This window comes from Pteronotus mesoamericanus, unplaced genomic scaffold (genome assembly GCF_021234165.1).
Source record: "Pteronotus mesoamericanus isolate MK-2021 breed Mesoamerican mustached bat unplaced genomic scaffold, CSHL_Meso_final contig_50, whole genome shotgun sequence".
Taxonomy (NCBI): domain Eukaryota; kingdom Metazoa; phylum Chordata; class Mammalia; order Chiroptera; family Mormoopidae; genus Pteronotus; species Pteronotus mesoamericanus.
This window is the reverse complement of record NW_026555186.1, coordinates 6,379,299-6,406,883: the sequence shown is the minus strand read 5'-3', so window position 1 is coordinate 6,406,883 and position 27,585 is coordinate 6,379,299. Positions and strand designations below refer to the sequence as shown.

At 48.7% G+C, this 27,585-nt stretch overlaps 1 protein-coding gene across 2 annotated transcripts in view; it reads right to left on the bottom strand.

Annotated features, from left to right (window-relative positions):
* Positions 1–270: 270 nt before the first annotated feature.
* Positions 271–27,585, bottom strand: part of ANKH (ANKH inorganic pyrophosphate transport regulator) — a 117,577-nt gene continuing 90,262 nt past the window's right edge. The window contains exons 6-13 of one of the 2 annotated variants that reach the window (XM_054578317.1): positions 25,682–25,816; positions 23,569–23,661; positions 21,637–21,732; positions 7,388–7,517; positions 5,188–5,311; positions 4,577–4,676; positions 3,686–3,835; positions 271–2,869 (exon numbers count right to left, since the gene is read on the bottom strand). In XM_054578317.1, the coding sequence (XP_054434292.1) occupies positions 2,756–2,869; positions 3,686–3,835; positions 4,577–4,676; positions 5,188–5,311; positions 7,388–7,517; positions 21,637–21,732; positions 23,569–23,661; positions 25,682–25,816 (942 nt within the window). In that variant the 3' untranslated portion in view covers positions 271–2,755. The remainder of the gene's footprint in view (positions 2,870–3,685; positions 3,836–4,576; positions 4,677–5,187; positions 5,312–7,387; positions 7,518–21,636; positions 21,733–23,568; positions 23,662–25,681; positions 25,817–27,585) is intronic. The other variant, XM_054578318.1, reaches the window with a different exon arrangement.

Genomic DNA, 27,585 nt, shown 5'->3' with positions numbered 1-27,585 from the left:
AACCAGCCTCGCCGGGTTCTTTCTGCTCTGTTCTCGGGCGTCTCACTGATGTCCAGGGCCACCGAGGTCCTGCTAACTGGGGGCAGCGCACACACAGCTATGTGTTTAGAATAACCCTGCACATGCCCCTCAGAGGAGCAGGGAGGCCCCAGCAGGAGCTGCTCTGACCTGGGCTTGTGCAGAGGAAACCCTCCCTCCAGAGAGACAGCTTCGAACTGCCCAGACTCACTTCTCAGCATTCACATTAAAACTGCTTCAGATTCTGTTTGACTCAAGCAATCACTGTACATTGAGAAAGTCACACCTGGCTTTTTCATGGCCCCTGGCATGACAGCCTCATGGGTATCATGCCTTTCTAAGGTATCTATCATTAGAGCAATGTGCAATTAAAAAAAACCTGTTGGGCGAACGTTTCTTTGGTCAGCAAAGTCAAAAGTGTGCCCCTCACTCCGAAAAGTCGGAAGACGTGCCTGCACTTCTCTGGTTTGACTGCCTTCACCGTGCGTGGTGGTCAGAACAGATGCCGGAGAACCTGCCCGGAATGGGTTTTGCTTTAGGAGTTAAGTATGTGTTTGATAGGCTGGGACTTCAGCAGCCCAAGTGAAGGAACTGTGGGAGGTCATGTGCTTCAAGGCCAAAGGGCTTGGACCCATCCTTCAGTCACAGCTCCATCGCCATGGGCTGGGGGTTGCTTCCTGTGTCTCCAAAATTCTACTAAAATATCCTACTCTGTGAATCTGTCGCTGAAGGGGCGTCTGAAGTTATGATATGTACTAGTTGCCAAAGGAGTCTCTAGCTGATCTGCCCGATTTAGAGGGAATTAGTTTATTCAATGTTGTCTTTAAACTCTAACCCCACTGATAAAATAATCAACCATGTTAAAAAATACTGTTTAATTCTCTAGCCATGTACTTAAAAAAAAAGCTGATAAAATTAGATCTATTTCCTACCTTCTCAGGTCTTCCCTGAAACCACCCTGAAGCTATGCGTCCTAATTTTCAGCGCTCCTGTCTACAGGGGGTTTGTCTTTGCGGTGGGCACCCCAAGGGCCACTGGGTGTCCGGAAGTCTGAATTCAACCCTGTGATGTTCATGGCTGGCTTTATGCTCTTACATTCTTTTTTCCTTGAGAAACAACAGGATCACACAGCACTGAAAACAATAAATACAAAAAGCCTTGTCTTTTCCTTTAGTCTTTTTTGCTCTTCCAGCATCTACTTCCATCCTCACCAGTGTCTATACTGGCTGACCCATTTACACCCGTTACCCATGATGAAAAATAGATCTCTTGTTATTTACTGATCCCTATATTTATGTACAAATGACAGGCTTTGTAAAACTGCTACAAATAAGAGACAATGTTCATAGATACAATACGTTTCAACTGCACGTATGTTGACACACAAGCAATCACCGTATTGTATTAGAGACATTTTATTGAAAATGAGAAAATAGGAAATGTATTATAGCCTAAAATAAATTACATAACATATACAGTATATATTTATATCTTTAAAATATTTTTTGTGTCTAGGTTCTTTCAGTCTAGGAATTTTGACGAAATCAAATTTACTGAACTGTGTCAGTATTTTTTTTTTTTAAAGAAAAAACCCGCTTTCCAAAACTTAGAAAAATATACTGCACTAAATGGATTTCAAATGTGTCATCTCAGGGAATATCACATAGTGACTTTGATATTGTTTATAAAATGTCTTGCTTTATCCTGTGGCGGGAGAGGGGTATACACGTGGAATTACCTGTACTGCACGGTTTGACTAAGAATGGCTGAACCAGGTATTACATCTACTTCAAAAGTTACAATACGGCAACCTGGCATTAGAATGAGATTATGACTTAAAGCTTCAGTTCACTGTAAAAACTAAAACGCAGAGTTAGAATGCTCCATTTCCCTTGCTCTAGTGCCATCTTCAGGAAGGTGAGTGAAGAACAAGCCTTCAGGGGAAGCCATGCGGAAGGAAGCTGAAATCTGGAGATGCGCTTTGTGACGGCGGCGGCGTTCAAGTTAGCAGTTAGCGGGGTATGTACAAGGCGAGGCACGACGTGGGAGCTCACTCGCATCCAGGGGAGGGCCAGGTGAAATGCGAGCATTGGATGCTGTCAGCTGGCTGCTCCTGTGGCAGCTCACACTTTCCCACAGGCGGTTATTCCCATCCAGCTGCCCAGCGTGTTCACACACCCCTTCTTCAGTGTGAAGGGCCCCTCCGGGCCAACCCTCTGCACCTGTGCAGTGGACAGTTGATGACTCCATAGTGGAAGGCCACCTGGGTTACCTCTCTCTGCACAGCCATGTGACTGCGAGGCCAATCACAGAAAACCAAGTTGTAACCTGCTGATTCTTAAGAGAGATGCAAAGGGACAGGGTGCTATGTGGGGCCTGCTGGGCAGCGGTGGCCACGGGGCGTTGGATGGCAGAGCCGCAGTCCTTTGGTTCCGAGTGGAGACTGTCCGAGGGGGAGGGGAGGCAACTCGGACTAGAGGCAGCTACATCTTTTGGGTTTTCATGAAGCGGGGGCGTGAAGTCAACTGTTTTGTTGGTTTTTACACAGCAACAGCGAAGACCATTCCCCAGGTCCCTGCCTGTGTGTGAGCATACCCAGTATGCCAGGGAGTTTATAGGAAACCTTAATCAAGGCCTCTTTCATTACCAAAACCAAAAGGGAACAAAACTCGGTGGGAGAGGAGATGAGGCGGAAAAGTGTCATCTCGACCATCCCCGCAGCACCGTGTCCCAGGCCTTATTCATTCTCCTCTCTCATTTCCACAACGTCTGTCCCCTCCTCTGCTGGAGGTATGTCCGTCATGGCCGAGTCCTCCCCGTCCACGGCTGACTCGTTCTCTGTCTTCTTTTTCTAGACCAAAGAAGGCACGTAAGCGTGGGCAGTGACAGGGACACATCGCAGCAGAGCCGAGAGTCGGGGGAGGAGGGGGCGGGGAGGCCACCAGGTCTCAGACTCAGATCTTATTAATGGGTTAATGGCTGGGGTGACCTCACGGAGGCCGCATCTTTGTTCCGCTCCCGCCTTTCAGTTTGGTGACTTGGGCGCTGGCTGGGTGCCTGGCACTGTGCTGGGCACTTTGGGGGACCCCGTCCCAGAGACTCTCCCCAGCGCCCTCTAGAACGCCCGTCAGCTGGCAGAGACCTGCCTCTACCCGAGGACATCCTGCCGCCCTCTCCAGTAGGGGCTGCGCTCCCCCACCCTCCCCTCCCGGAGGTGCAGACCCTTTTTCCTTGGGACGAGCGTGGGGCCTGATGTTACCGACCTCCCTCCGGCCAGCCCTGGGTTTGCTGTGGTTCTCCCCCACCCTGCTTGTGGCCTGTCCTAATGCCAGGTGGCTGCACGGCCTTGGTGCCCGCCTGGCAGTAACCGGCCTTGACCTTCCTCTTGGGGGGTCAGGTTCCCCAGCGCCACCTCCGCAGCGCACCAGCTCACTGCAGAGCCTGCCGCTACCAACACCTTCAGCGCCACCCACAGGCCAACTCCAGGGACACCAGTGTCCACCTGCCACCACTGTCTGGCCCCGCCCTCCAGGGCCCTGCCCCCACGACCCCCAGACCTTCTTGTCCCCTCTCCCCTCTTCCAGCAGCTTAAATGAAATGCTCAATAATTGTAACCACTTCCTTGCCCCTCTTGTCTTTAATCATATTTGCCAGGCAAAACACCAACCTTGGTTAGGTCCAAATCTCCGCCAATTTCAGCTGTCACCACCTGGCTGCCATTGCTGGGGGGGCCCACAGTGGTATCCCCCAGAGGTATACCCCTGGACCCCTTCTCTTCTCCACCTCCATTCACTCCCTGGTTAATCTCGTCCCTTCTCTGTTGAATGAATAATGTAAGATGGGGTGCCTGCTCCCTGATTATTCATAATCTTAGAAAGGAAAGACATATACTCCCAAATAATTAGATACCCCTACAGGGTAAACTAATTACGTGCTAACGTAAATGTGTGTGCGTGTGTGCGTGCGTGCATTGGGGTTTGGGAGGGACTCCCTGTGGCGGGGTGGGAGCTGGGCTTGAAGAGGACAGGCTGTGTAGGGGCAGAGTGGGCGAAGGCATCCCGGGCACCCGGCTTTTCCTCGGTTGGTCATCCCTTCGTGGTCAAGTCCGAGTTTATAGCGACTTATAAACTCAGGGGACTTGGTTGCCAGGGAATCACCTTTTCAGGGTTTTCTTCCGTGGCCAAAACCATCATTTCCCTTCTACATTTATTAATTCTCTAGAGGTGACAGCAGAATGCAGGACCTATATTTTTTAGTTGTCCCTCCTGCGAAGTACGACTGCCTTCTGAAGCAAGGCCAGTGTGAGGAGCGCCCCACATAATCATGTGCGAAGGCACCCCGGTTATCAAACCCGACTGAGGGCTGAGCCACGTTGCTGTGAGGGCTGCTCACGTGCAGAGGCCCCGAAGTCATGGAGGGCAGTGTGGGCCCAGCTGAGGTACAGGATGAATGTGAGGTGTCACCACCACCGTGGGCCCTCAGGGAGCCACCCGAGTCTTCCTGCACCTGGGAGGAGGCTTCCCAGTCACGCAGGTGCGTGTCAGTCACCATGTCTCACCTGTTTCCGATAGACGTACAACGCGGCTATGGCGACCATGGTGGATTCTCCCACAAACCCCGCGAGGAGGGAGCCCACGCCCAGGGTGGCTCCGTGTACCCTGGGGATGAGAATGCGCAGGCCATTAGTTTGTTAAACCTGTGCTGAGGTACGTAGAGAGTGGAAATCCAGCGGAAATCCAGGAAAGGTGCGTCTGCGTGGGGAGGGGTCCTGGAGCGCCGGGCAGAGTCGTCTCCCACGGCCCAGCAGGCCTCGGCCCAGCCTCCGTTGGTACCTGGGCTGCATCCCCATCACTGGTGAGCCAGCAGCTCCTCCCGCCCCTCCTCTCTGCACAGTGCGGTGTCCGAGCTGGAGGGACTGAGGAACGCCCCTGCTCCAGGGGCGTGGTAGGTGCTCAATGAATACTGTGTACAGGCCCAACCTTGAAAGCACTTTTCTAGAATGGATTTCAACAGCCTCCCATCTAGTGCCCAGGCAGAGAACACAAAGTGACTCTACATTTCTACTTCTAGATACGCTTGGGGACTTCGCCTAAGAAAGTTGACGTAAACCTCTAGGCAGAGTACTTAGGTGGCAGGAGGACCCACGGCTCCAAACCCCTGGAGACTTACCCGAGGTAGGGCAGGACCACGAGGCTGGTGATGAGGACAATGATCCGCAGCACGGAGCTGGGGGCCAGGACGAAGGTCTTCTTCAGTGTCATCAGCCACCCGGTGAAATGGGCCCTCACAGTGACTGCGGAGAGAGCAAAGGACTCGTCAGGGACGACCTGCTCCTCTGGGTCCTGGGCTGTTAGCTTCCAGCCTCCGGGCTGCACATCTGGGACCCTGACCTTGCTGCTACTACGCTGGGTGTCACCACGCCTTCCCGCCAGGCTCCTGATCCCTGCCTCTGAGCGGGAGGCAGCCCCCTCCCTACCTGGGCTCCTGCCTCATCACAGCGCTCAGGCCCAGACAGCTCGCCAAGGGGGCTGCAGGCAGCGCCCTCCCGCCAGGGCGACTGCCATCTTCCAGGGGCGCCATGCCTGCTTCCAGGACAGTCCTGTCCACTCCTGCCACCCCCGAGCCCCATCCCCCCGACCCCCAGTGTCAAGCTCTGATCCTTCCTCTCGAGAAGAGAAAACTTAGAGAAAAGAACTTGGCGGTGATGAGGTTTGATTCTGAGTGAAGAGAAAGGCTGGACCAGCAGCCCGGGCTTCCCCGCTGACGGTGACAGTCAGGGTGGTGTGGAGACAGGCGTCAGGAGGAAAGGGGGCAGCCCTTGTCCACTTCCCTGACTTCCTCCCAGCCGTCCGTGACCACTTGGACCTCAGTCACCTCCCTTCCTCCTTCGCCTGGCAGTTCCCTGCCGTTCTGATGGTCGCTGTTTCACAGAGACCTCACCGGTCTCCCCCTCCAGAGGTGAGCTGTGGGACGGCAGGGCGCCCAGCCTGAGGGCCAGGGAGGGGCCCCAGCGACAGGTGTGGACTGGCTCAATTTGGTTTTGGAGGAAACAGACACTGTTGTCAGCAAGAAGTGCCCCAACTGTTTCCATCTGATCTGGAACTGGAGGGGGTTTAAGGAAGCGTGAGGCCTCAGTCTACGTCCCGTGTGGGGTGGCAAAGACCTTGTGAAGGGGGAAGGAAGTGCTCGTCGCTGGGGTAAAACCCAGTGTCCCCGATATGTGGGGAGAAAGACCTGCTGTGTCCCTGGTCTAACCGTGCGCCAGCCCCAGCGTGGAGGGTTGTATTTAAGAGGCACAGACATACATTTGGCTTAGGCCAAGTGCAAAGGTGAGGGCACACAGGTGGAATGCTAATCCGGTTGGCCTAAACCCAGGAGGTTGCAAAGATGGGTGGAAGCTGATGGCTGTCGGCAAGCCCTGAGGATGACCGGTGAGGAAGTCTAGGCCAGAGGGGATAATGGTGAGTCCCACCTGAGTCTAGCTGGAGTTCGTCAGCACCTCCAGCCCCTCCTTGAGTCAAGACTGCGCTTTAATCACCATTTAGCGCAGCCACCTCTAGGGGGCGTCACCTTCCAAAGCTTGGCTCCCCAGTGTCCTGTCTCCCCTCCGCCCCAACAAATGGCCTCGGTCTTCCATTCCTCCATTTCTGCACAGCCGACAAGGTGACATCCGAGAACCCCAGCCTCCAAGAATGTTTGGCCGCTAAGAGTGGGGGCAGCTTGTGGCCGGGTCGAGAACAGCAAGGGGCTCCCAGATGCCCTGTTGGTTCTGGCCTCAACCAACCCCACAGCCCATTTCTTAACCTTATCGTAGCTCTCTAGATTTTGGCTTCTCAGTTCGATGACTGAGGTGGAATTTTGGGGCAATAAAAATTTTAACAGGTAATAACATACCTTTGGTACTAAAGGGAATAGAATACAAAGCTCTTCCTCCCAGTCCTGACTCCCCGGGGCCCTTGTCCTGCTTCCTATGGGCTCTTTCCCCTCACTTTACTTCTTAAGTTAACATACCTAAAAAATCAACTTTTTAATGTACAGTTTTAAGACTTTAACACAGGCCTAGATCCACGTCAGCACCCCTACAATCAGGACGTGGAACAGTTCTACAGCCCCCGAATTTCTCACAATCTCTCTTCCGGTCTACCTCCTTTTTACTGTGTTTGCAACCGCGTCCTTTAAGAAACAAATTATCCTGGTTTGATTTGTTTCTTGAACTTTCATCTGACTTGATAACGTCTTTACCTCTTTCTAATCCACTGTGAACATTTCCATTTTTGTTTGGGACATGATTGCAAACATTCCAATGAAAGAAGATTGAATCAGGCATGAGGGTAAATAGGAATTTTTCTTTTGTGCTGTTTTCCTTTACCTGGAATCGGGAAGAAGGAGAAGATTCGCAAAGGAATGACACAGAGCTCTGCGAAGGCGAAGTCCACGCCAATGATGTCTATCAAAATTTTCTCGGAAACGTTTGGGGTCCAGAACATCACAAAACAGAGCTGGGGGGAAAGATGATCAGCAAAGTTGTAAGGAAATGGCACAAACGAGTGAGAGGAGAATGCCAGGCGCTCTGCAATCCCGGGACGCTCCGCGTGGGGGCACCCTGCCCAGGCAGGCGGCGGGCGCACCTGTCCTCGTGCTGCCGTCACCCTGCTTGTTCTCACCTGCTGACATGGGCCCCGGCCCACCTGCCACACCTGGGGCAGATGTGGACGCATCTGAGTGGGTGACCAGGCCAGTGAAGGAGACCACCGTGCTCTCACGGAAGGCGGAACTAGACTGCCAAGCAGTGTGCCGTTCAGGGTGAAATGCTTAGTAATGTACTTTTTACAGCTTTTGCTAAATAATAAAAAGTGACCCAAAAGGATCTGGGTGGATGCAGAGCCGCATGGAGTCAGCACAGCTAATGAACAGGAAATAGTGATGCTTAGGTTAATTACAGGCCTGGGAAATTATAGAACTGGGAAAGGTCCAGTTCAGAGAATGAGAGACCACAGACCCGGAGTCAGGAACTCTGGAAAACAGAGGGGAGGTGGGGGCCTGACTGAACTGTCTCGAGAAAAAGGAACCTTCGATGGACAGGAGAAAGTGGAGCTAAAATCATGCCAGTTCCGCCCAACAATTTTCTCCCTTTCTATGATCTGAGTGAGTGATTATCCTCCAAAACGAAAGTGAATGCATTATAAAATGAATTATAGTTGTACAAAAACAGACCACCTTAATTTTATACTATAACACCTTTAGGCTTTGGGTGAATGAAGTTTCATGGAATTAGGCTGGTCCTATTTTCTATGTCATGCTGAAGTACTTTTTTAAAAATACCAAGGAGGCCCTCCCTCCCTCCCTCCCTCCCTCCCTCCCTTCCCTAACTGCTTTTTTCTTGCTGCATTTAAGATTCTCTATTAAAAAATTTTCAGATACATTTGTTTTCATTTATATACATTTCACTTTATAAATGCCATGGAGCTTTTATTCTATCATGTTATCTTCCAGCGTCTGGGAAGAGTATCCCACTGGTTTTCAAAAAAAGACAGACCTGCTCTCATTTAACCCTATTGCCTGCTGCCAGTACTTGCAGCCCATCTTTGACATGAAGGGAAACACTTCCTTAGATGTAGCTGCTCAGAGCTCAGAGGCGTTATTACCTGGTGGCCCGCACAAGCGGCCCTGCCATCTTTTTTCTCACGGCAAAGCTGCCAGGATGAACCAGTGTGGTATCGCTCACACCTACAGCCCATCTATGGTGGTGATTTCATATCACAACTTCAAAATGACACTGAGCGCAGCAGGGGGACACAATTCACCTCCCTGACAAATATTTTCCATAGCAGTGAAGCTGTAAAGGTTAAGATAAGTGAGCCCCGCCCCCCATCTGGACTTGATCTGTGCCTCCGGACCCACAGAGGGCAAGTTGTCCTGCGTTTCCTCAGTGGTTGAAGTGAGACCCCTATGGGCCATGCTCTGATGAAGATGAGAGCTTCCGGACCATCGCTGTCCTGTTGGACGTCCTGCGTAGCCAGTGATCCTCTGAGTGTGAGATAGTGTCTCCTGTTGCAGTCTCTCTGTGCTGTGCAAAATCACTGTCAAGTGGCTTTTAGGTTATGGCAAACCAAGGGGAAAGGAGGGGGTCATTGCCTGTCACAGAGGATGGTGCAGCAGGCGCCCGTGGCAAAGCCAGGCAATGTCCCTCTGGACTTTCTGCATGGATATGTTCACCCAGAGGCTTCTTACAGCCTCAGAGGACACACCGGTAACTTTTGGGGGAGGGAGTCCAATTTGAGGACACAACCGTAGTGAGCACACCCAGATCAATTGAGATGTTTACATAAATATCCAGTAACCTGGGCTGGTGACCACAGTTCTGGCCCCCTGGAAACAAAATGGTAAGGTTTGATGGTTTCGACATTCCATTTCTAAAATTCCGCAGTGTGATATAACCTGGCACTACTATACCACTCTGTTCTCTTTCTGGTACCTGTCTGAGCCAAGCATGCCCTAGATGTCCCTATCAAGGCCACGTACCACTGAGGTGCAATTCAGAGTTTTCAGCCACGCACACCCAGACCTTAGGTAACTTCCGGAACAACATAACTGAAAGCTGTCAGTCTGGTCTGGGGCTTGAGCAATCACAGGCAATTATTTAAAGGGAACAAATGCCACAATGTATGGTATCCAAGGTTCCTTTCTATCTCTTCCTGAGGTCTCTGAATTCACCCTTTGCCTTTGCCATGCTTCCAATATGCAAATGCTCCTTACCTTCCAGCAAGTTCCTAAAAAAGTACTATTTCTTGTATTGCCCAGGAAAAAAGACATGCAACATAGAAATAGGTATGGTACAATACCTACCTGCAGGCCAACTTTCCCTAAGAAAAGGGCTGAGCCCTAGCATAATAATCAGACCAAATGTAACCAGTCTGTTTCAGAAAACAAGCTTTAGAAGTTAACCTAACAAAGGATATTTCAGGAAAGCATCATTCTAATGAGTTCATCTAGCGTAGCATTGACTTTGAACATGCCCTTCCAGTTGACCATGACATGCTGTGTTCCTCAAATATTTGCAGAGCCTAACGATGTTGAGTTTTCCAAACCAGAACACAAACCTAATAAACTACTGACAATGAACATGATTTGTTCCTTAGAGCAGCTGCAGGGGTGGATTTTCTGCTGCAGAGCTTGCTGTCAATACTATCTCACTAGGAAGCAGCCAGCAAAATAGAACCACCCACTCAGTGCCCAGATCTTGGTTTTTCTATTTATTCTGCGATAAAAGGAACCAAGGCTCCTTGGAGACACGGCTCACTCTAGGAGTAGGGCTGGAAATAGACAAGACGATCAGCCTGGAGTAATAGGTCAAAGAACACAGAGCCCAGCAGAAAGTGGTCCCAATGGGCAAAGCTGGAACAGTTTAAGCAACAAAATAAATAATGTAGTATTGAATTATGACCCACAGTATACAGTAAATACCCATGAGCCAACATTGATATAAATAAACAGGGACAGATCTCTTGCACAGAATTTCAACGAATTTATAAAGATTCTCTCCTCACAAGGAGATGAAGCATAGCTATACCTCCCCATCCAGAAGTGTGGGCCGACCACGGTAACCCCCGCGGGGAGAGGACAGGTGGGAAGGGCAAAGAGTGGCTTCACAGTGGAGAGCCCTGGCAAACAGGGTCTCGGCCAGCTGATCAAGGTCGATGCCAGCAGTGACAAGGCCTGCTCACAGTATGTACTCTTGACGAGATGTAAGGTGACTGGCACTCTACCCAGGTGGTTTTCCTCCTGCAAACCCAAAGCCCCATCTAACCTGAGAACAGCCTCAGACAAACCCAGCCTGAGGCACATTCTACACAGCACCTAACCGGCATTCCTTCAAACTGGTAAAGCCTCGAAAACAAGCGAAGTCTGAGAAACTCGCAGACCAGAGGAGGCTGAGGAGACAAGATGGTGACATGGATGGGAACCTAGAACAGGAAAAGCACGTGAGGAAAAAGCTAGTGAAACAAACTGTGAAGTTTAGTTCATAGTCATGTACCCATGCTGGTTCCTTAGCTGTGACAGGGGAGCCCCAGCCAAGCAAAGTGTGAGTGAGGGGTGAAGGGTGTGTGGGAACTCTGTGCTATTTCCACGGTGTGTCTGTAAATCTAAACTCATTCTAAAATAAAAAGGTTATTAAGAAGGAGGGGAAAGGAGGAAGGAAGAGCAGGAAGAGGAGGAGGAGACTTACGATTCACTCTTTTGATAGACTGTGCTTCTTTTTCGGCGGACCAGGCACTGACCATAAAATTTCTACTTTGATCTTTGAAACACTTCCTTGTATTTCGTCAGAGCTTCATCTCTTGTACAGCCCACTCCTCACCTCCTGCCTTCACCATCCCTGGCGTTCTCTTTCCTTTCCTTGTATTTGCCTCCTTGGAAACTAACCCCGCGCTGGGCTGCAGCCATTGTAATGGCGGCCCTAACATGCAGTTTCTGGTTAGTGGACGTGCCATGGTCAGATTTCTAATGGGCAGATCAATGAGGAGTTTAATATTTTCCTTAAAAGCAACCTGTTCAAAGCAGGCTTTACATTTATGTAGTTGTTTCAGATTGGGGGCAGTATTTAATCTTTCATTTCTAAACCCCTATAACGATGAGCTGAGTTATGACAAATTTTTACCATAGATTAAGATCCCCAAATAGTATTAGTGTGTGGTAAGGAAGAAGGAAGCCCTAAGCCTTATAGAAATGATAGCCCTGGTCTAAGATGTTACAGCCTGAGCCCATGTGACCAGAACCACAGAAGGGGCATCTTTTCCAAGACCTGTTTCCTCACCCACAGTCAGTCTTTGACCTGCCCAGGGACAATCCCAGTCTCTTTCACCAATATTTGGGGCTGGGGTGGAAGAAGCCAGTTGTCGCAGTCAGCATTTGAACTCAGAGCATACAGCAACCCGGCCCCGGGGGACAGCCATTCTGCATGCCCTGAGGGGATTCCATTCCACAAGGAACATTGCCAGGAGTGCTGGTTTTGACTTAGTTTCCAGAACTCCCAAAGCTGTCGCCATTACCCAGAACAGTCAGGATTAGTAGTAAGTCACAGATTCTGGTCCCCTGCAATTAGAAGAGGTAAAAGACATGCAGCTGTTTTGAATGAAAATAGCTGGCCCTGGGCATTGTTTTTTATTTGGAGCTTTTACTTAGAAAGAAAGGTTCGACAGCCCCTTCACTGGGTTTAAGTCTCCACTGGGTAAACCAGTGGTTAACCCCCAACAATACCGCATGCAAAGAGGTGGTTACAGCTTGCCTCTGGTCTGTGGGCTTGGTGAGTAAGTTGATTTACATTCTGGTGCCAGCTCCTTAGGCATCTCGAATGGCCAGACCACCAGTGTGTCTGCGGCCCCACAAGCTGCACCGATGTTCCTGCCGCGTGGGGCACAGGGAGTGTGACTGATCGCTCTTTCTGTCAGTATTGTAAAAGGTTTCCCGGGGCCCTAATAAAATGCTGACAGGGGAGCCATCTATGGGTGGTGAGATTAGGACTGATTTTATTTTTTTCTTCGTACTTTCCCCTGTTTTCCACATAGAGTGTGTATTCCTTTTTCTTTATCAGAAAAACATTTTAAAACAACAAGGACCCCGGTATCTGTCAATCTTAACACCTGCTTATGACAGCGATGTGAGAAGTCTCGATTCAGAGGGAGGGGCTCACAGCTGGGTGTTCAGAGCCAGCACTGTGGGAAACGGGGTCCCATGCTGCTCCACGTGGAAGACGCGCTCATTTGATTTACTTGGGGGTGGGAGGGCCCAAACAAGGAAGGGCACTGGCAGATAACACACACGCCTGTCTTGCTGGAGTTTTCAGAGAGAGCTGATGCAGACCCAAGGAGCGCCATTCGGCCTTTTGATTCTCAGCATTAAATTGTACTTACTGGCTGTACATGTGTGGGGTGGGGACGTTCACTGTGGGTTTTGTGGGCCGTGGTCATGACTCCTGCTTTTGCTCCCAGAGGGATGGGAGCCCTGGGGGACTGTGGGCAGAGGAGAGACGTGATCAGGTGGCCACGCAAGCAGGCTGTGTGAGAAGGGACTGCGGGGGCCCGCGAGAAGCATGCAGTCCAGGGGATGCGGCCTTGGGCCACCGGGAGGTGAGAGGTGGTGAGTCTGGGGTATCTGCCGTTAGTGCTCACAGGGCTGCTGAGGGGCCAGTGTGGACAAGCACGGGGAGGGAGCGATGCGACCTGAGCGGCGGCTGCCCTCTGGGGACCTACGGTCTGTCCTCTCCACGGTTTCTCACTTGCACTTGCCGCTGGACTAGCTGGGGTCATTTCTCAGAGCCGTCCGAATGCTGGCAGCGAGTCCACTGGAAGTCACCACATCCCAGTGGAATGACACAGCATTCCATTAGGATGACTCTTAGAACCAGGGTGAGTCCCAACTTTCAAGGGAAAAAAAGCCATTTTACTACAGTGCAAATGCCCAAAGCTCACATAATGTGTGAAAATGGCCAATGGGCCCACTTTCTGGGAGCAGCATTGTAGAGGGTGACAGGGAGTGAGCCTGTCGTAATGGCCAGGGGAGTGGGGCTATTGTCCTGCACAGGTGACCTGTCCCCTGATGGGGGGCCGGGGGAACCACCCTGTGGGCGGGCAGGAAAACCACAGGGCATCACAGGAGAGGCTGATGGGAGAGAAGCCCTTTTGAGGGAGGACTGTTATTATTATTACAATATACGACATATATTGTAGTGTGCAATATATAATATATAACATAATATATATTGGGTTACAATATATATTATTCTTACAATAATATACAGTGAGGAAGTGCAAGGGGCTTTTTATGTAAGGTCAGACAGGTGAAAATTTTATCAGGCTGAAATAGACAAACTCCATCTAGTACTGAGAGAAACCGAACTTGGTTTTCAGGTAAGCCAGGGAGCTGGGATAAGGATATTACAAAGTGTTCATGTGGTACCTAATATTATCAATGTGGCTCGTGACCATCATAACTACTGTTTTACATCTATCTGGATACTTTCATAAGGGAGTTGACAGAACCACTGTAATAGCACATCTGTCGGTAAAAAGTTAACATTTTCAGATATAGTTTTAAAATCAGTTATTTTTAAAGAATATGAAAACTAAATTGCTCCAAGTATCATTTAGATTTAATGAAATTGCTAAACAGACACTCAGAGCACTCAATGTTCCTTTCTGACCTAAGAAGATGCTAAATTCTTAGGAAGACATATTAACTGAAAGCAAAAACACACTTCAAACAGCAGGGGGAGCCATGCACCAAGCCTGCAGAGGGCGCCCCAGTTGTCAAATTTCTGCCCATTCCATGTCTCTGCAGGATGTTTAATTCTTTCCTATTCTTACTCTGATTTGAAGAATATTTAGAAAGTTCCCATCCTTGTTCTGTTTAGCTGTTGCTTTTCCTTGACTTTTAAGAGTCAAACAAACTTGCTGGAGCTAGAGGCTGGGGCAGGGGGTTCGGGAAGTATCGTTCAGTGGGTCTAGAGTTTCAATTTTGCAAGTTGAAAAGAGTTCTGCCGATGGATGGTGGGGACAGCAGCACAACAATGTGAACATACTGACCTGTGCCCTCGGAAGTGGTTCAGATGCTACATTTTATGTTAGGTGTATTTTACCACAATAAAATCTTAAAAAAAAAAAATTGGAATCTACTCTTAACATCAGGGCGTGCTCCTTCATTTGCTAACTGTTTTAAGAATGCACTGTGGATTTGTATTGTCATTTTATCATGAGGGCTTAGGTAGAATTTTGGAGACCAGTCTTAATTGCTTTAATCTCCTTCGAGTTCCCCTTAACTAACTAGTCACCCTCTCAAATCTGCAGTACGTTGTGACGTACAAAGTGCATGCTGCACAACTGAAACTTTGGAGAGACGGGAGAAGGGAGGGCAGGGGGTCAGTGGGAAGGAACTAACTTTTACCAATTTTTATACACAAGGGCTTCCCATAGGTCATTTCATTTAATTACCATACAAGTCCTGGGAGAGTGGCAGTATCGTTTGCTCCCTTACCAAGGAGGACACCAAGGACTAGAAGGGCTGTGTGACTTGTTCCAGGTCACCCTGTTGGTAAAAGGAGGGGCCGGGGCTTCAACCCTGGCCTTGGGGACTCAGAAGTCTGGCTCCCTCCATATTCTGGGATGTCTAAAGGTGCCCCAAGGGTCTAGTACACCCTATGCTCTCAGGAGTGCCCGAGGAGAAAGTTTTCAATTTGGTTTATTTACCTTTGGCCCTTTCTGTCCTCCCCTATGCACGACAGAGCCACTTTCTTCCACTTTCTTCCGGGTAATGTGAACAACGAGAAGGCAGTCTCGGGGCCTGGGGGCGGGGCTGCCCAGCAGAAACTCAGCCTCAAACAGGCTGTTCTTGGAGACACAGGGTCAGTTTGGCACCACGGCTGGAGTAAGGTCTGGGTTGTCCTGGTCCCCATGGCTGAGTGACAGCTCGTGGGGGCGGGGGGTCAACAGGAAGGTGAGGCTGGGTCACCTCTGCTCGTGTGAACAGCATAAACCGCATTTCTGTTATTGTGGACACTATTACAGATGTCCCCCTTCGCCTGCCTCCACCCAGCCCTTGCCCCATCCCTGGCCTACACCACACTGTTGTCTGTGTCCATGGGCTACACCTATATGTCCTTTGAGACGAGCGGAGCCTCCCTGGAAGGAGTCACCTCAGTGTGTCACGGAGAAGTACCCAGGCAGCACAGATTTTTCTGTCGGCTTCCTTCATTGCTGTGCCGCCTTTTGCTTCCCTTCCCTGAGGGCAGGGGCCCTCGTGGTCTGAAAGTCCGAAGATTTGGGACTAAAAGGTTTTAAAGACTCAATAGCTCCCCCTCGAGGTCCACAGTGGCCTCCCTTGATAACGTCTATTGTCCTCCTGGTCTCAAGGGCTGTGGCGGCTTGGGGTGCGGAGGGCGCCTGCTTCGCCGCCGTTCTGGGTCTGAAGTGTACAGATCTCTCAGTCCCCCTCCTCCTTCCTGCAGCCTCCAACCTGATCCCTCCCGGACAAGGCTCATCGCGGCAAGCTGGGGACCAACAGAACACCCCCAGGGGACACAGGCTGACGGGGCAGGAGGAGCAGACCACTCATGTGCGAGAGAGTGACCACGTCCTCACCCAGGCCCTGCAGAGAGAGGGTGTCAGGAGGCAGGCAGCTGGGCAGAGCTTGGGGTTCACTCATAAGGAGGGACAGGGACCTTCCCCCGGGGGGCTGCAAAGGGAACACCAGAAAGGAAGAAGGCAGGCGAGCTGAAGGCAGTCACACAAGGCGAAGGTGCGAGCAGAGGAGGGGCCGCCCCAGGTGAGAGCTGGACGGGGCTTCCTGGCGCTGGGGCAATGAGACAGTGCGGACCTCGGTGAACTCTGCAAGGAGATGACACATGATGGGCGACAATGCACATCGAAAGAATGATCTCAGAAGGAAGTGGGGCCCCTTGGTCCCTGAGGGAGGAGACAGGTGGCCAGAGATGGGGACAGATGGCTTTGGTAGACAGCAGCAGGAAGGGGGGAAGGTGCTTTCAGGTAACTCTCTCAAGAAGCCTGAATACCGAGGAGAGGAGAAATGTGGTCTGCTTGAGGATAAAGACAGATTTTTATGGTTTAATTTTTTTTTTTAATGGTTGGAAACCTTAAATATATTTAAAGAAGTTGGGAGAGGCTGACACTGGAGAGAGGGAGGCACGGAGGCAGGGCCTGAGCAGAAAGAGGGGGATGCGCACGAGGGCCCACCCGGACACGGGGGCGCACGTCCACAGCGGGTCACGCGCACACATGCATAGGGAGCACCAGGCTGCTGGGCTCCATTCTGTTTACACGTGACTCTGTCCCCTCACGGGGACCTTCCCTGACCATCTTGTCCAAAATGACATTTCCCTCACCCTCTTTCCTTTTACTTAATTTTCCTTCAAAGCACCTGTGAATCCCTGTAGCAGGCTGCATAATGGCCAACCCCCCAAATATATCCATCCCGTAATCCCCAGAACAAGTATTCATTACTTTTTATGGTAATAGGTGTGATTAAATTAAGGATCTTGAGATAAGATTAGCTGGGATTATCATGGTGGGCCCGAAATACCATCACCAAATGTCCCTGTAAGATGGAGGCAAAGAGAGATTTGATGCAGACACAGAAAAGGAGAGGCGACAGGAAGACAGAGACACAAATTGCAGCCGCGTGGCCAAGGGATGCCAGCAGCCACCAGGAGCTGCAGGCAAGGACCAGATTCTTCTCTAAAAGCCACTGGAGGGGATGTGCCCTGCGGACACCTTAATTTCAGCCCAGTGAACTGAACTGTGACTTCTGGCCTCCAGAACTGTGGGAGGATAAATTTCTGTTGTTTTATGCCATCAGCTTTGTGGTGATTTGTTACAGCAGCCGCAGGAAACTAATACACTCCTCAACTCTGCAATGCCTGTTTATTGCCTGCCTCCCAATTATAAATTCCCTATGAAAGGAGCCTGCTGGTTTCTTTCACTGTGGTGGCCCTGGAGCCTGGCACACCGCAGGGCTCAGCACGCGTGGAATGACTGCAGGGGTAAATATGCATGTGTCTGTTCTCCGGGCAGTGGCGCCTGTAAACAGAGCCTCCCTAAGCGTCATCTATCCCATTGAAAGTGTCTGTGCCACCGCCCAGGCTTTCCAGAATTTTGGCAATGCACATGCGTGTGGCTTAAACTCTCTCCTCACCGGCATTTCTAATATTTGGTTGGTGTGTACAGTCTATGGGACGTCTAAGCCAGAAGCTTAAATATATCATTTTCTCCCTTTCTGGGCTCGCTGCAGTTTGTGGGGAACTGACATTTCAAATTAGCAAGACGCCCGCAGGCTGGAGTGAGCACTGTCTGCACCTGCGATGGGGCTACAAACAGGAAGGTGCGACAGGACATCCCAGAGCTTTCCAAGCCTCAGGGGGAAAAACAGGTGCCCGTGTTTCATGCACGCCTGAGGCCCACCTGCGGAAGGGAGGTGTGAATCTATCAAGAGGCTGATTTGAAAAAAAAACCAAAAGAAAATCCCACTCGCACACACAAAACCAGGAAGGGTATTATATATACAACTTGAAAAATTCATAAAATTATTCATTGGCATCAATTATACCAAGAGCCGTGTATTTACCGATACAGCCTTCTTATCCTCAGTGGGAGTCCCGTGTGTCTGGGGACTGCAGATGATGACAGCTGGCATTCTTTGCTTACACCGCGCTTGCGTCATGCAAGCTATTAATCCTTTAAGAAGTCTTAAAGGGTGGGTATGCTGACCCTGCTCGTGTGGCAGCTAGGGAAGCGGAGGTTGATAGTATTAAGTGACCTTCCCAAGGCCACCCAAATGGTCAGTGGTTGAGTTGGGTCTTGAACCCAGGCGCTAGAGCCTCAAGGGCCACATCTACACCCACCGTGCTATGTGGCTCTGGATTCAAGGTTGAGCTAAGTCCCTCTTTCTTAGACCTCTCTTCTCAACCCTTTAAAATAAAAGAGGGCACTTGGGTACCACAGGAACCCCAGGGACATTGAGGGCATCTCAACACACTTCCAATTCAGAGGCCCTGGCTCTGTCGTCGTCTTTTTTTCGGTAAGGGGCCAATTCACAACTTATTCTTCAAACCACGTGGTTAAGTGCCACTTCCCAGGAAGGATTGAAGTCAAGCCCCTAAAACCTCCTGGCACCTGATTAATGCTGAGCAGGTTTTCTAGCCTCTATTGTTTGCCACACCTGTTTTTTATCTCAGCATCACAGTGTAGTTCTTTGAGCCTTGGCGTGGGCTCAGAAGGTCTGAAAGGACCCCCAGAATAATCTCACGGCACAAGTCACGGTGTTGACTTCAATGTGCCTGAGCGGGTGGGCTGTCTGACCTAGAGCTGCAAATGCAGCGATAAACTCATTAAACTAAAAATAAAGAGTGTTTTCTGCAAAGGCCGTCTATCAGTTAGCTAAAAGCGACTTCACTTTCCAGGTCACTTTCGTGGTCTGTCTGCAGGTGCAGGTGACAGCTAAGTGGTGGGAGAGGCAAGCCAGGAAAATACTTCCACGGGACCAGATGGTTTTTGGATTGTTTTCTTTTGTTCCTGGGTCTAATGGTTTCTGGCTTCATTAAACACACAGAATGACCACTTAGCATGCTAATCAAGTGTTCTATGTCTTTGCCGCACTCATTTCACATGCTGTCTGATGTATATCCACTGGATGTTTCTTGATATATTTTGAGATAACTTACAAAAAGTATCTTGAGATGTTTGACTTGGGCTTTCCTGACTCCCCACGTGCTGAATTGATGTAACTCAATACGATATCGAGAGTTTGAGGCCACCAAGAATGTGCTCATGTTCAGGGCCCAACGCCCTTGGGGATGTGCGAGCAGGTGCTGAAACCGGAAACCAGGACGCCACGAGCACCACAGCCGTGCTTGGTCCCCACGTCCCACTGCGAGTGTTGTCAGGAGGCCTCGCCTGCGCCCACAGCTGAGGGCTGGGCCCTACCCGCTGTGATGTGCCCACTGGATAAGGAGAAAAGTGCTCCCCAGGCCGGTTCTGTCTTTATGCTGAGACTAATAAAAGTGACTTTAAAAAAGCCATAGAAAGTCATAGAATAAAATTCCTGGATGTCTATGAGTTAGTCCCCACTGAGTGACTGCCATTTTCATGGCACAACAGTTTGTGACTGCCAGCGACCTCTGATAAACCTGCTCTTCTCCGAGGAGAGCCTCGGGGCACAGCCTGGGAACCACGTCTCTAGTGAGACAGGGGCCCAGTCCACCCTGCACGTGCGGGTGTGAGGCGGGACCCAGTGGCACCCTGCACGTGCAGGGTCCCTGGGGAAGAACAGCGTCTTCCCTGTGGTTCTGTAACTTGTTCAGGTGGTGGCTTCACAGGTGTCCTTTTTCGAATGCAGGCATGTACTGACATGTTAAACAGAAGCTATGTAATTTTTAAAATTTTGTACCAAAACAGACACCATTTAGAAGGCTCAAGTGGGACGCTGCTAAAAGGATCAAGGGCATGAGACAATTTGGGGGGATAAGTACAACTAGATTAAAAACTAGTAACATAAATCGTTCCCAGAAGTTGGGGACGTGTCCTGGCTTCGCAGTGTTAATAGTGACATGGTTGCCAAAAGCTCAGGTCTGCGCCTGGAACAGAAACCTTCTCTGTTTTTCCTGAAGTACTCTTAAACAGATTCAGGGGTGTTCAGTGTTTTGCTAATATTTTAGGGAATTATGAAAAAATCTGCACACCATGGAGAGAAATAATGCAAACGGTGGGCAGGTTGTATGGGGTAACCAGTCCTGATTCAAACAGGCGTGCTCCCGGAAATTTCTCTGGTCAGGTGGCGCCAGACTGTACTTCTGACACCTCCTCACCCAGTTTCATGAGAGAGACAGGTGGGAGGGGTTGGAGTGGTGGGTGGCTGAGGACACAAGGCTATGATGTGGCTGTCAGAGTGGTTTTATGTGATATGCTCTTTGTCTCCTGTTGCCCTTTTTACAATCTGTTCAGGAATTGGATCAATGAGTCCAATAATAAGCTGTGGACTTTGAAAAAAAATACCCACTAAAGGTTTAAAACACTTGTAGGGTTTGATTTGAAAGGGTCGCCACCAGGACTCATCAAGCTAAATAGTTCTGGTGATAATGGTAAGGACAACAGTTACTGTGTCCCTGTCACCAGCAGAAGCCTACACCTTTTACTGCCTTAGGTCCCACTGTCAGTCACTTACGATGAGAACTGCACACACACTGGCATTCCAGGAAGATACTTGCATCGCACTAAATAAACAGAGGATCTCCACAGGACTGAACAGGAAACGTGGACCAGCACAACAAAGGAAAACTGAACAGGGTTCAAAAGACTGGTATATCTTTTGATTCTCTTCTCGTCCTCATCAAAGGACACTGTCTATGTAAGCTTGTTTATAAATGTTATGTTTTTTTTGCTGCCACTATATAAGCGTTATAAACCACCTTAAATTATATAACACATGCTTTAGATTATATCGTGTGTATTTCCTCCATTATCTTCTACATTTGAATCGCCATGGCAGTAGATAAAGGAAGGATGGGTGATATTTATTTAAGCCTGTGCAGGGTCACTGACTGGCTCTGCCAGCGGAGCAGCGTGATCCACACCTGCTCACAGCTGGATCTGGGAGGACAGCACAGGGCTTGGGAGGCAGCAGGGGCTTGATCAATATGTGTTGAATGGTGAATAAATAAGTAGGATACATCAGCATAAATATAATTAGGAGAGGAACCAGGGAAATGCAAATAGCACCAATTAAATTTGGAAAAGGGATGGTTGGCTCTGGATGTTCAAAACTGGGCTGGAAATTACTCAGCAAGAGTATGATTAAAATGAAAAGTAAAGTCTGCCTTTCTTCAGTATGTAAGAAGTCCCAAGAAAAGCCAGAAGACGACCCTTTGCTCCTGAATTCAATGACTCCCTTGCATCACAATTGTTCATAGTTTGGGGAGAGAATGTTTTGAAGAGGTTGTTAATTAATCTTAGCATAACATCACATTATGGAATACATGATGTCTCCCTTTAATGTAACTATTTCTACTTAACAAAAAGGGGAGGGGAGGGGGAAGGGGGTGGTCCCTCTCCTTACCGTAAGTGACAAGGCCATGCACACGAACGTGAACTTCTTGATGTGGGCTGCCGTGACTGTGTTGCTTGTGCTCACCAGTTTATTGCTGGGGTTATTCTAGGGGGGAAGAACAGGACAATGGTGACAGGGCTCCGGGTCATCCCAGTCTAAGATTCAGGTGAACAGGCGCATTCCCGCAAGGGCCGCGCTAACTCGGTGGAGTGCTGGGAAACAATAGGCGAGGTCTCCAAAGGGTTCTGAGTCAGTAGTTCCAGTTTCCGGCTTGAGGTACGCTTGTTAAAGGAATTTTCTCATAGCACCTACCCTCTGGGATCATGCATAAGACAATGTTTTTCTTGGGCGCTCCTAGCGAAACTGTATAGCCTAGTATTGTTAAGTTTAATTATTTCAAGGGAGTTCAGATGAGACTCTCCATGGCCAGGAGGTTCTAACAGTTCAGTACCTGCTACTCTCATCAAGTTTTATTATATAATCTCGATCTCCAAGAGCTAGAAATTTAGTAAGAAGACTTACATCCATTTTGGTTTTCTAGGATTTACTTCCAGACACATGTTTCTTGAAAGGAAACAATGATGTCTATCAGTAGATTGGATGAAACCCACTCAAACACATACTGTCAGCTTTCTCCTGCTAGTGACTCATGCCTCTGATGTCTGATCACAAAGGTTTGGGAAGCAGAAATTAAATGCCCTCTTTAAGAGACTCTCTGCATCCTGACATTACAAAGAATGTTTGCAATGGGTGGAGGGTCCAACTACTGGTCTGTTGGGGAAGGTCCACACCCTGAAGAGTTCTGGGCAACACTTCTACCCTGTCTCTCAAAAGACTGCGTGGAGGCAATCCTAGAAGTATTTTGAGGGGAGCTGGGTGATTATGGGTGTGGGAATAGAGGCATGTGATCCGCAGGGGATCCCTCGCAAAGAAGCTTCCTCTTCTTGCCTTCCGAGGGCTGGGATACAGAAAATGATATTGCCGATCACTTCTTATGGCATACAGATGTCTAACACTGTGGTGTATGCCTGAAACTTATTGTAATATTGTATGTCAACTGTAATTGAAAACAACAACAACAACAACAACAAAAAACCAACATTGGCAATGGCTCTGAGCCAGTTCTTTAGAAAGTCAAGGCCAAACAGTTGCTTTAAGAGTACTAGTGGCAGGTTGTATGCTTCTTTACTATTTTTTATTTTAAAACATTGCACATTATCTTTCGGGGGTCTGTTTTGTTTGACATTTGTTTTAGGATAAAAGGCTAGTAGTTTTAGTTTCAAATAATTAAGCTTAATGAACTAGGCCTTTATAAGACAATCCTGACCCAGACAGAGGGTCCATGTCCAAAGGCTTATGTGCCTCCCTGGGTGGTGGCGGCAGCAGCAGCAGCAGCAGCAAGAGGACAGAGCTGCTGTCAACAGAGGCTTTCAGCTGCAATGAGTCCACTGCATCCAGATCAAGGTGGACCCACACTTGCTGCATAGACAACTTCAGCGGGCATGCACCCCACACACCGAAAGACTTCTGTAAGTTTATGGGCTCAGGCACACAGTTCCTGTCTGTACCTTTGATCTACTATGAAGTCTGTAAGTATTAGCTTAACTAAAAAAACAAACCACAGAAACAAAATTCAATGTGTCATTTTTTTCAGAGTTTGTTTTCCCTTTTGCAAACACATAGTTTCTCAATAGAATTAACCTAAACATGAATATCAGTTTGAAGAGGCATTATAAGCTTAGCCTCAAGGTAAGCTGAAATTCACCTCTTTTTCTTCGGAGGGAAATATTCCACCACCATCTCCGACAACCCCGCCACCACAATAACCCCCCAAGGGAGGTGAGACTGGAAACATCATAGTGATTCTCATCAGAGATCCCTGCCTATCAAATCCTGATTTTAAAGAGTGTGTTTCAGACACCACGTGGCACAGGTTCTCACCTTGTCAAAAGCAGGGTAGACAGCGCGGATTTCCGTCAACCAGCCATATGGCATGTGACCCACGGGGTACGTGGCTGTCAAAATTGCCACTGCCTGCAAGAGGAAGAGGCAGCAGAGTTAGCGTCAGCATTTGCGGAGGGCACCTCCTGTAGCTGCCGTGGGCCCTGTGACAGAACAAGCTGTCTCAGGAGTGGCCACTGCTGACAAGTCACTTGACACTGGGTGAGAAGCACTGGCCAGCCACAGGATGTCCTGGGTTGGGGGAAAGAAGGGACAGTTGCTCACTGTGGCCCTGGAGATGGGAAAAGTGGACCCCAGGAGAGCACCTGAGACCAGGAGCATGAGTCTTGTTTTACATGAATCCAGCGAGACGCAGGTCCAGGTTCAGGTTGCTGGCTGGAGAAGCCATAATTTCGACCCAAGTCCAGACTCCAGAATCTTTGCTCTCTCCATACAGCCAAACCAAACCTTCTAGTCTGGCCCAAACCTTTCGTTTCAAAATGTGATTCTGAGCTCTCTCTGCTCTCTGGATAGTCTGTGTTTAGGATCCACCTGTTCGCCTCTATCCAGGCCTTCAGGGTGACTCATCAGTATCCTGTGTTTGTCGATGGCTTTATGTACTCCCTCCTGTGACTAAATTCACTTCCAATCTGTTCAGGTGGCAGAGCCCAACTATTATTTTTAATTTAAGAAACCTAAATAACTATTTCTTACGAGAGGCCGAGCATGTTCTTCCATGAAAATGGGTTGGAATTAGGCATTAGAATTAGGCAGACCGGGACTCAAACCTCTACTTCCTCACCTACCAGCTGTGGGAAGCATGAACCCCCCAGGCCTCCCCTTCCGCTCCTCCAGCAGAACCAGGAGAATAACAACCCCCATTGCACAGGGTTATGGGGAGCCGAAATGGGCACAAATACTGACACATACATAGATAATCAATACTGTACTCCATTCTGTACTCAATGTGCTGTGTCTCTATGCTACTGAGGTCAATTGAGAAATAGCTCTAACATATGTTGCTTTGTTCAATTTAAGGGGAAGATAGAATTCTAGCACAGAGGTGATGGGGGTCTTATACTTTTTCCTCGGCAACTTACACTGTGGTATTTACATAAAACAGCTGCTGGGTTATAGAAGCCACCCAAGATGCCATACATGATTCAAAACACAAACTCCAGGAACAGAGGCAAGAGAAAGTGTTCTGCTTGTGATTAATGTGCTTCTCTTTCCAAGCCAACATGCGCTGCTTCCCAAGACATGGAAACTGGCAGGAGACCCCAGGCTGGAGACATGCTGACAGAGTGGTCAAGGGCAAGGGCAAGGGTGCCTGATGAGCAGCCACCAGTCTTCCTGAAGGATCAGTGGTTCCACAGACAGAATTAGTTCTCCAGAGGGCGGTGGTGCAGGAAACAAATGAAGTCACTCTGTTTGTTCATACCATACTTGGGAGGATGGAAAGAGTGATTCAACTCTCTCTTTGGAGGAGCTGCCAGTTTCCAGGTAAATTTCTTGAGCTGTGAGTGGGCTCCTCCTTTGCAGGAGGGCAGACTGCCAAAGAGCACATGAAGCCGCAAGGGGGTGGGTGGTAAGTGCAGGACGGCAGAGAAAAAAAAACAGGTGACAGTAGGTGGGTCCAAATGGAAGCACTGACCCTTCGCCCTCTGCGTCTTTTCACCCCTTCTGCAGCCGCACACCTGTTCCATTGCCCTCTCCAACCACCGGGGGCAGGCATCATGCTGACGCCGCGGAAAAACGGCAAGGCCGTTGGGCTACACTCAGAAGATCTGGATTCTAATATTAGCCCAGCTTCTTCCTAGTTTTGTGTCCTTAACTTTATGTCCTTGCCTCAGTTTCCTCATATAGTCATTAAGAAGGATGAATGAGATATTTTCTTCTGTAGTCATAAAGATATAAAATTACATGATTTTAAGTCACCAAATGGGATCCTCATGGCTTCCTAGCGTGAATGTGTGAATGTGTCATATAATTTCCTATCACCGAATTCCTTGAGCTCTCAAGATGAGTTGGAAACATATGTGTAATCCACCTTCCCTGCCCACATTCTTTACAAGGTGACAATGAGTGCCCACATCCCCAGAAACCACCCTACCTCTGTAGCTGCAGAACTGCCACCAAGGTCCCGGGACACAAAAAGGTTGACAATAGGCCTGCTGATTCTCTGTGTGGCCAAGATGAGAGCCAGTGGCCACCAGAAGCTCAGCATTTTTCTTATTGTTGCATCTCCCTGCATCAAGAAATGGAGGCAAAAGTTCACTAAACTCTGGAAGCAGAATAGGAAAAACAGTTCAGAGACAAATCCTTCCTTTTAGATGTCAATCACAAGTCAAGTCACCATACTTAAAACTAATGTAAGGAAAAGCCTCTGTAGACAAGCCAAGTTGAATTAAAATAAAATGTACAGTGAAAATAAAATGAACTCAGACAGTTGGCAGGCTACTGTGAAATCAAAACACACAGTTAGCCTTGAGGGATCCAAACCACTATTTTCCAAACAGGGCAACTCTGAGCCAGGTAGAATCCAGCTCCATGGACTGAGAAAAGAGTTGGAAATTAGTTTTTGTTTAAATCATTACGCTGACTGGCTAGAAGCCATGTAAGTAAGAGGTAACTCTTTTTTTATTATTCTTTTTTTTAAAAATTGAATTTATTAGGGCTACATTGGTCAATAAAATTATATAGGCTTCTGGTGTACAATTCTGCAATACATCATCTGCACCTTGTATTGTGTGCTCACCATCCAAAGTCCAATCTCCTTCTGTCACCATTTATCCTGCATTTACCCTCTTCCACCTGCCCCAACTCCCCAAGAGGTAACTCTTGAAAGTAAAAAATTATTATAACTTTTTAATTCCTCACTTGAGGATATGTTTACTGATTTTGGAGAGAGATGAAGGGAGGGCGAGAATGAGAGACAAACATCTGTGTGAGAGAGAAACATCTATTGGTTGCCTCCCATACGTGCCAGGACCGGGGATCAAACTTGCAACTTAGCTTTGACCAGGAATCGAACCCACAACCTTTTGGTACACCAAACAATGCTCCAACCAACTGAGCCACCTGGCCAGGGCGAAAATTAATGGGCACGGTAAAGAAAGTGTGACTTACTAAGAATTCTACAGCAAAGATGTGTGCTATCTTTAAAGCTTGGCTTTCAGTTATTTAACTATGGTTTTGAATCTTCATGAGGGTAGAAGTGACATCACAGGGCCATCTCAACCACTTCAATTTATTTCCCTTTGCTGGTGGCTGCACGTTAAGAGATGGACTGTTACCATCAAGATCAATTTGATGTGGTTGTCCTCAGGACTGAAATAACTAGATTGGGTTTTATTGGTGTCCTGACCTGGGATTGAGGTAACTGGGCAATCCAATTAATGTTCTGATATGACGAAGGTAACATATGGTCAAAGGTGGAGTCTGGGGGTGGAGTGTGGTAATTTATTCAGGACTGCATTGGTCATGTATATGTATCTTATAGCTATATGGATGGAAACAAATCCAAATGATGTCTAATGCCTAAGGGTAGAAAAGGTCAGCATACGTAGGCATCAGCCACTGAGTAGACCTATGATGAAAAGGAAGCTTTGGTCATTTGTGTAAAATAATTATATCTTGCTTATATCTTATTTACATTTCAAAGCACAGCCCAAGCTGTGCCTCCATCAGGGAGGCATCTCAGCCCATATCACTAACTTCCTCCTCTCTGCTTCAGTGGCTCTTGTGTTCTCGCTGCATCTATGTTTGGGTCAACACCCGTTACTTCTGTACTGGTCTTTATCTGCCAAGTGGGACATAGAGTTGCTTGACAGCAGAGACCATATTTAAAATTTTTCTGTGTCACCCTATGGTACCTAAATGCTCTTCTCACTCCGTGGTATGTACCTGAATGGTCAACTGTGTTTGGACAATACAGAAGGTAGGCACAAAGCCTGGATCCTTGTTGTAAATTCAAAATAATCCAAGGTAAGTTCAAAGGTACCATGGGTGCTAAAA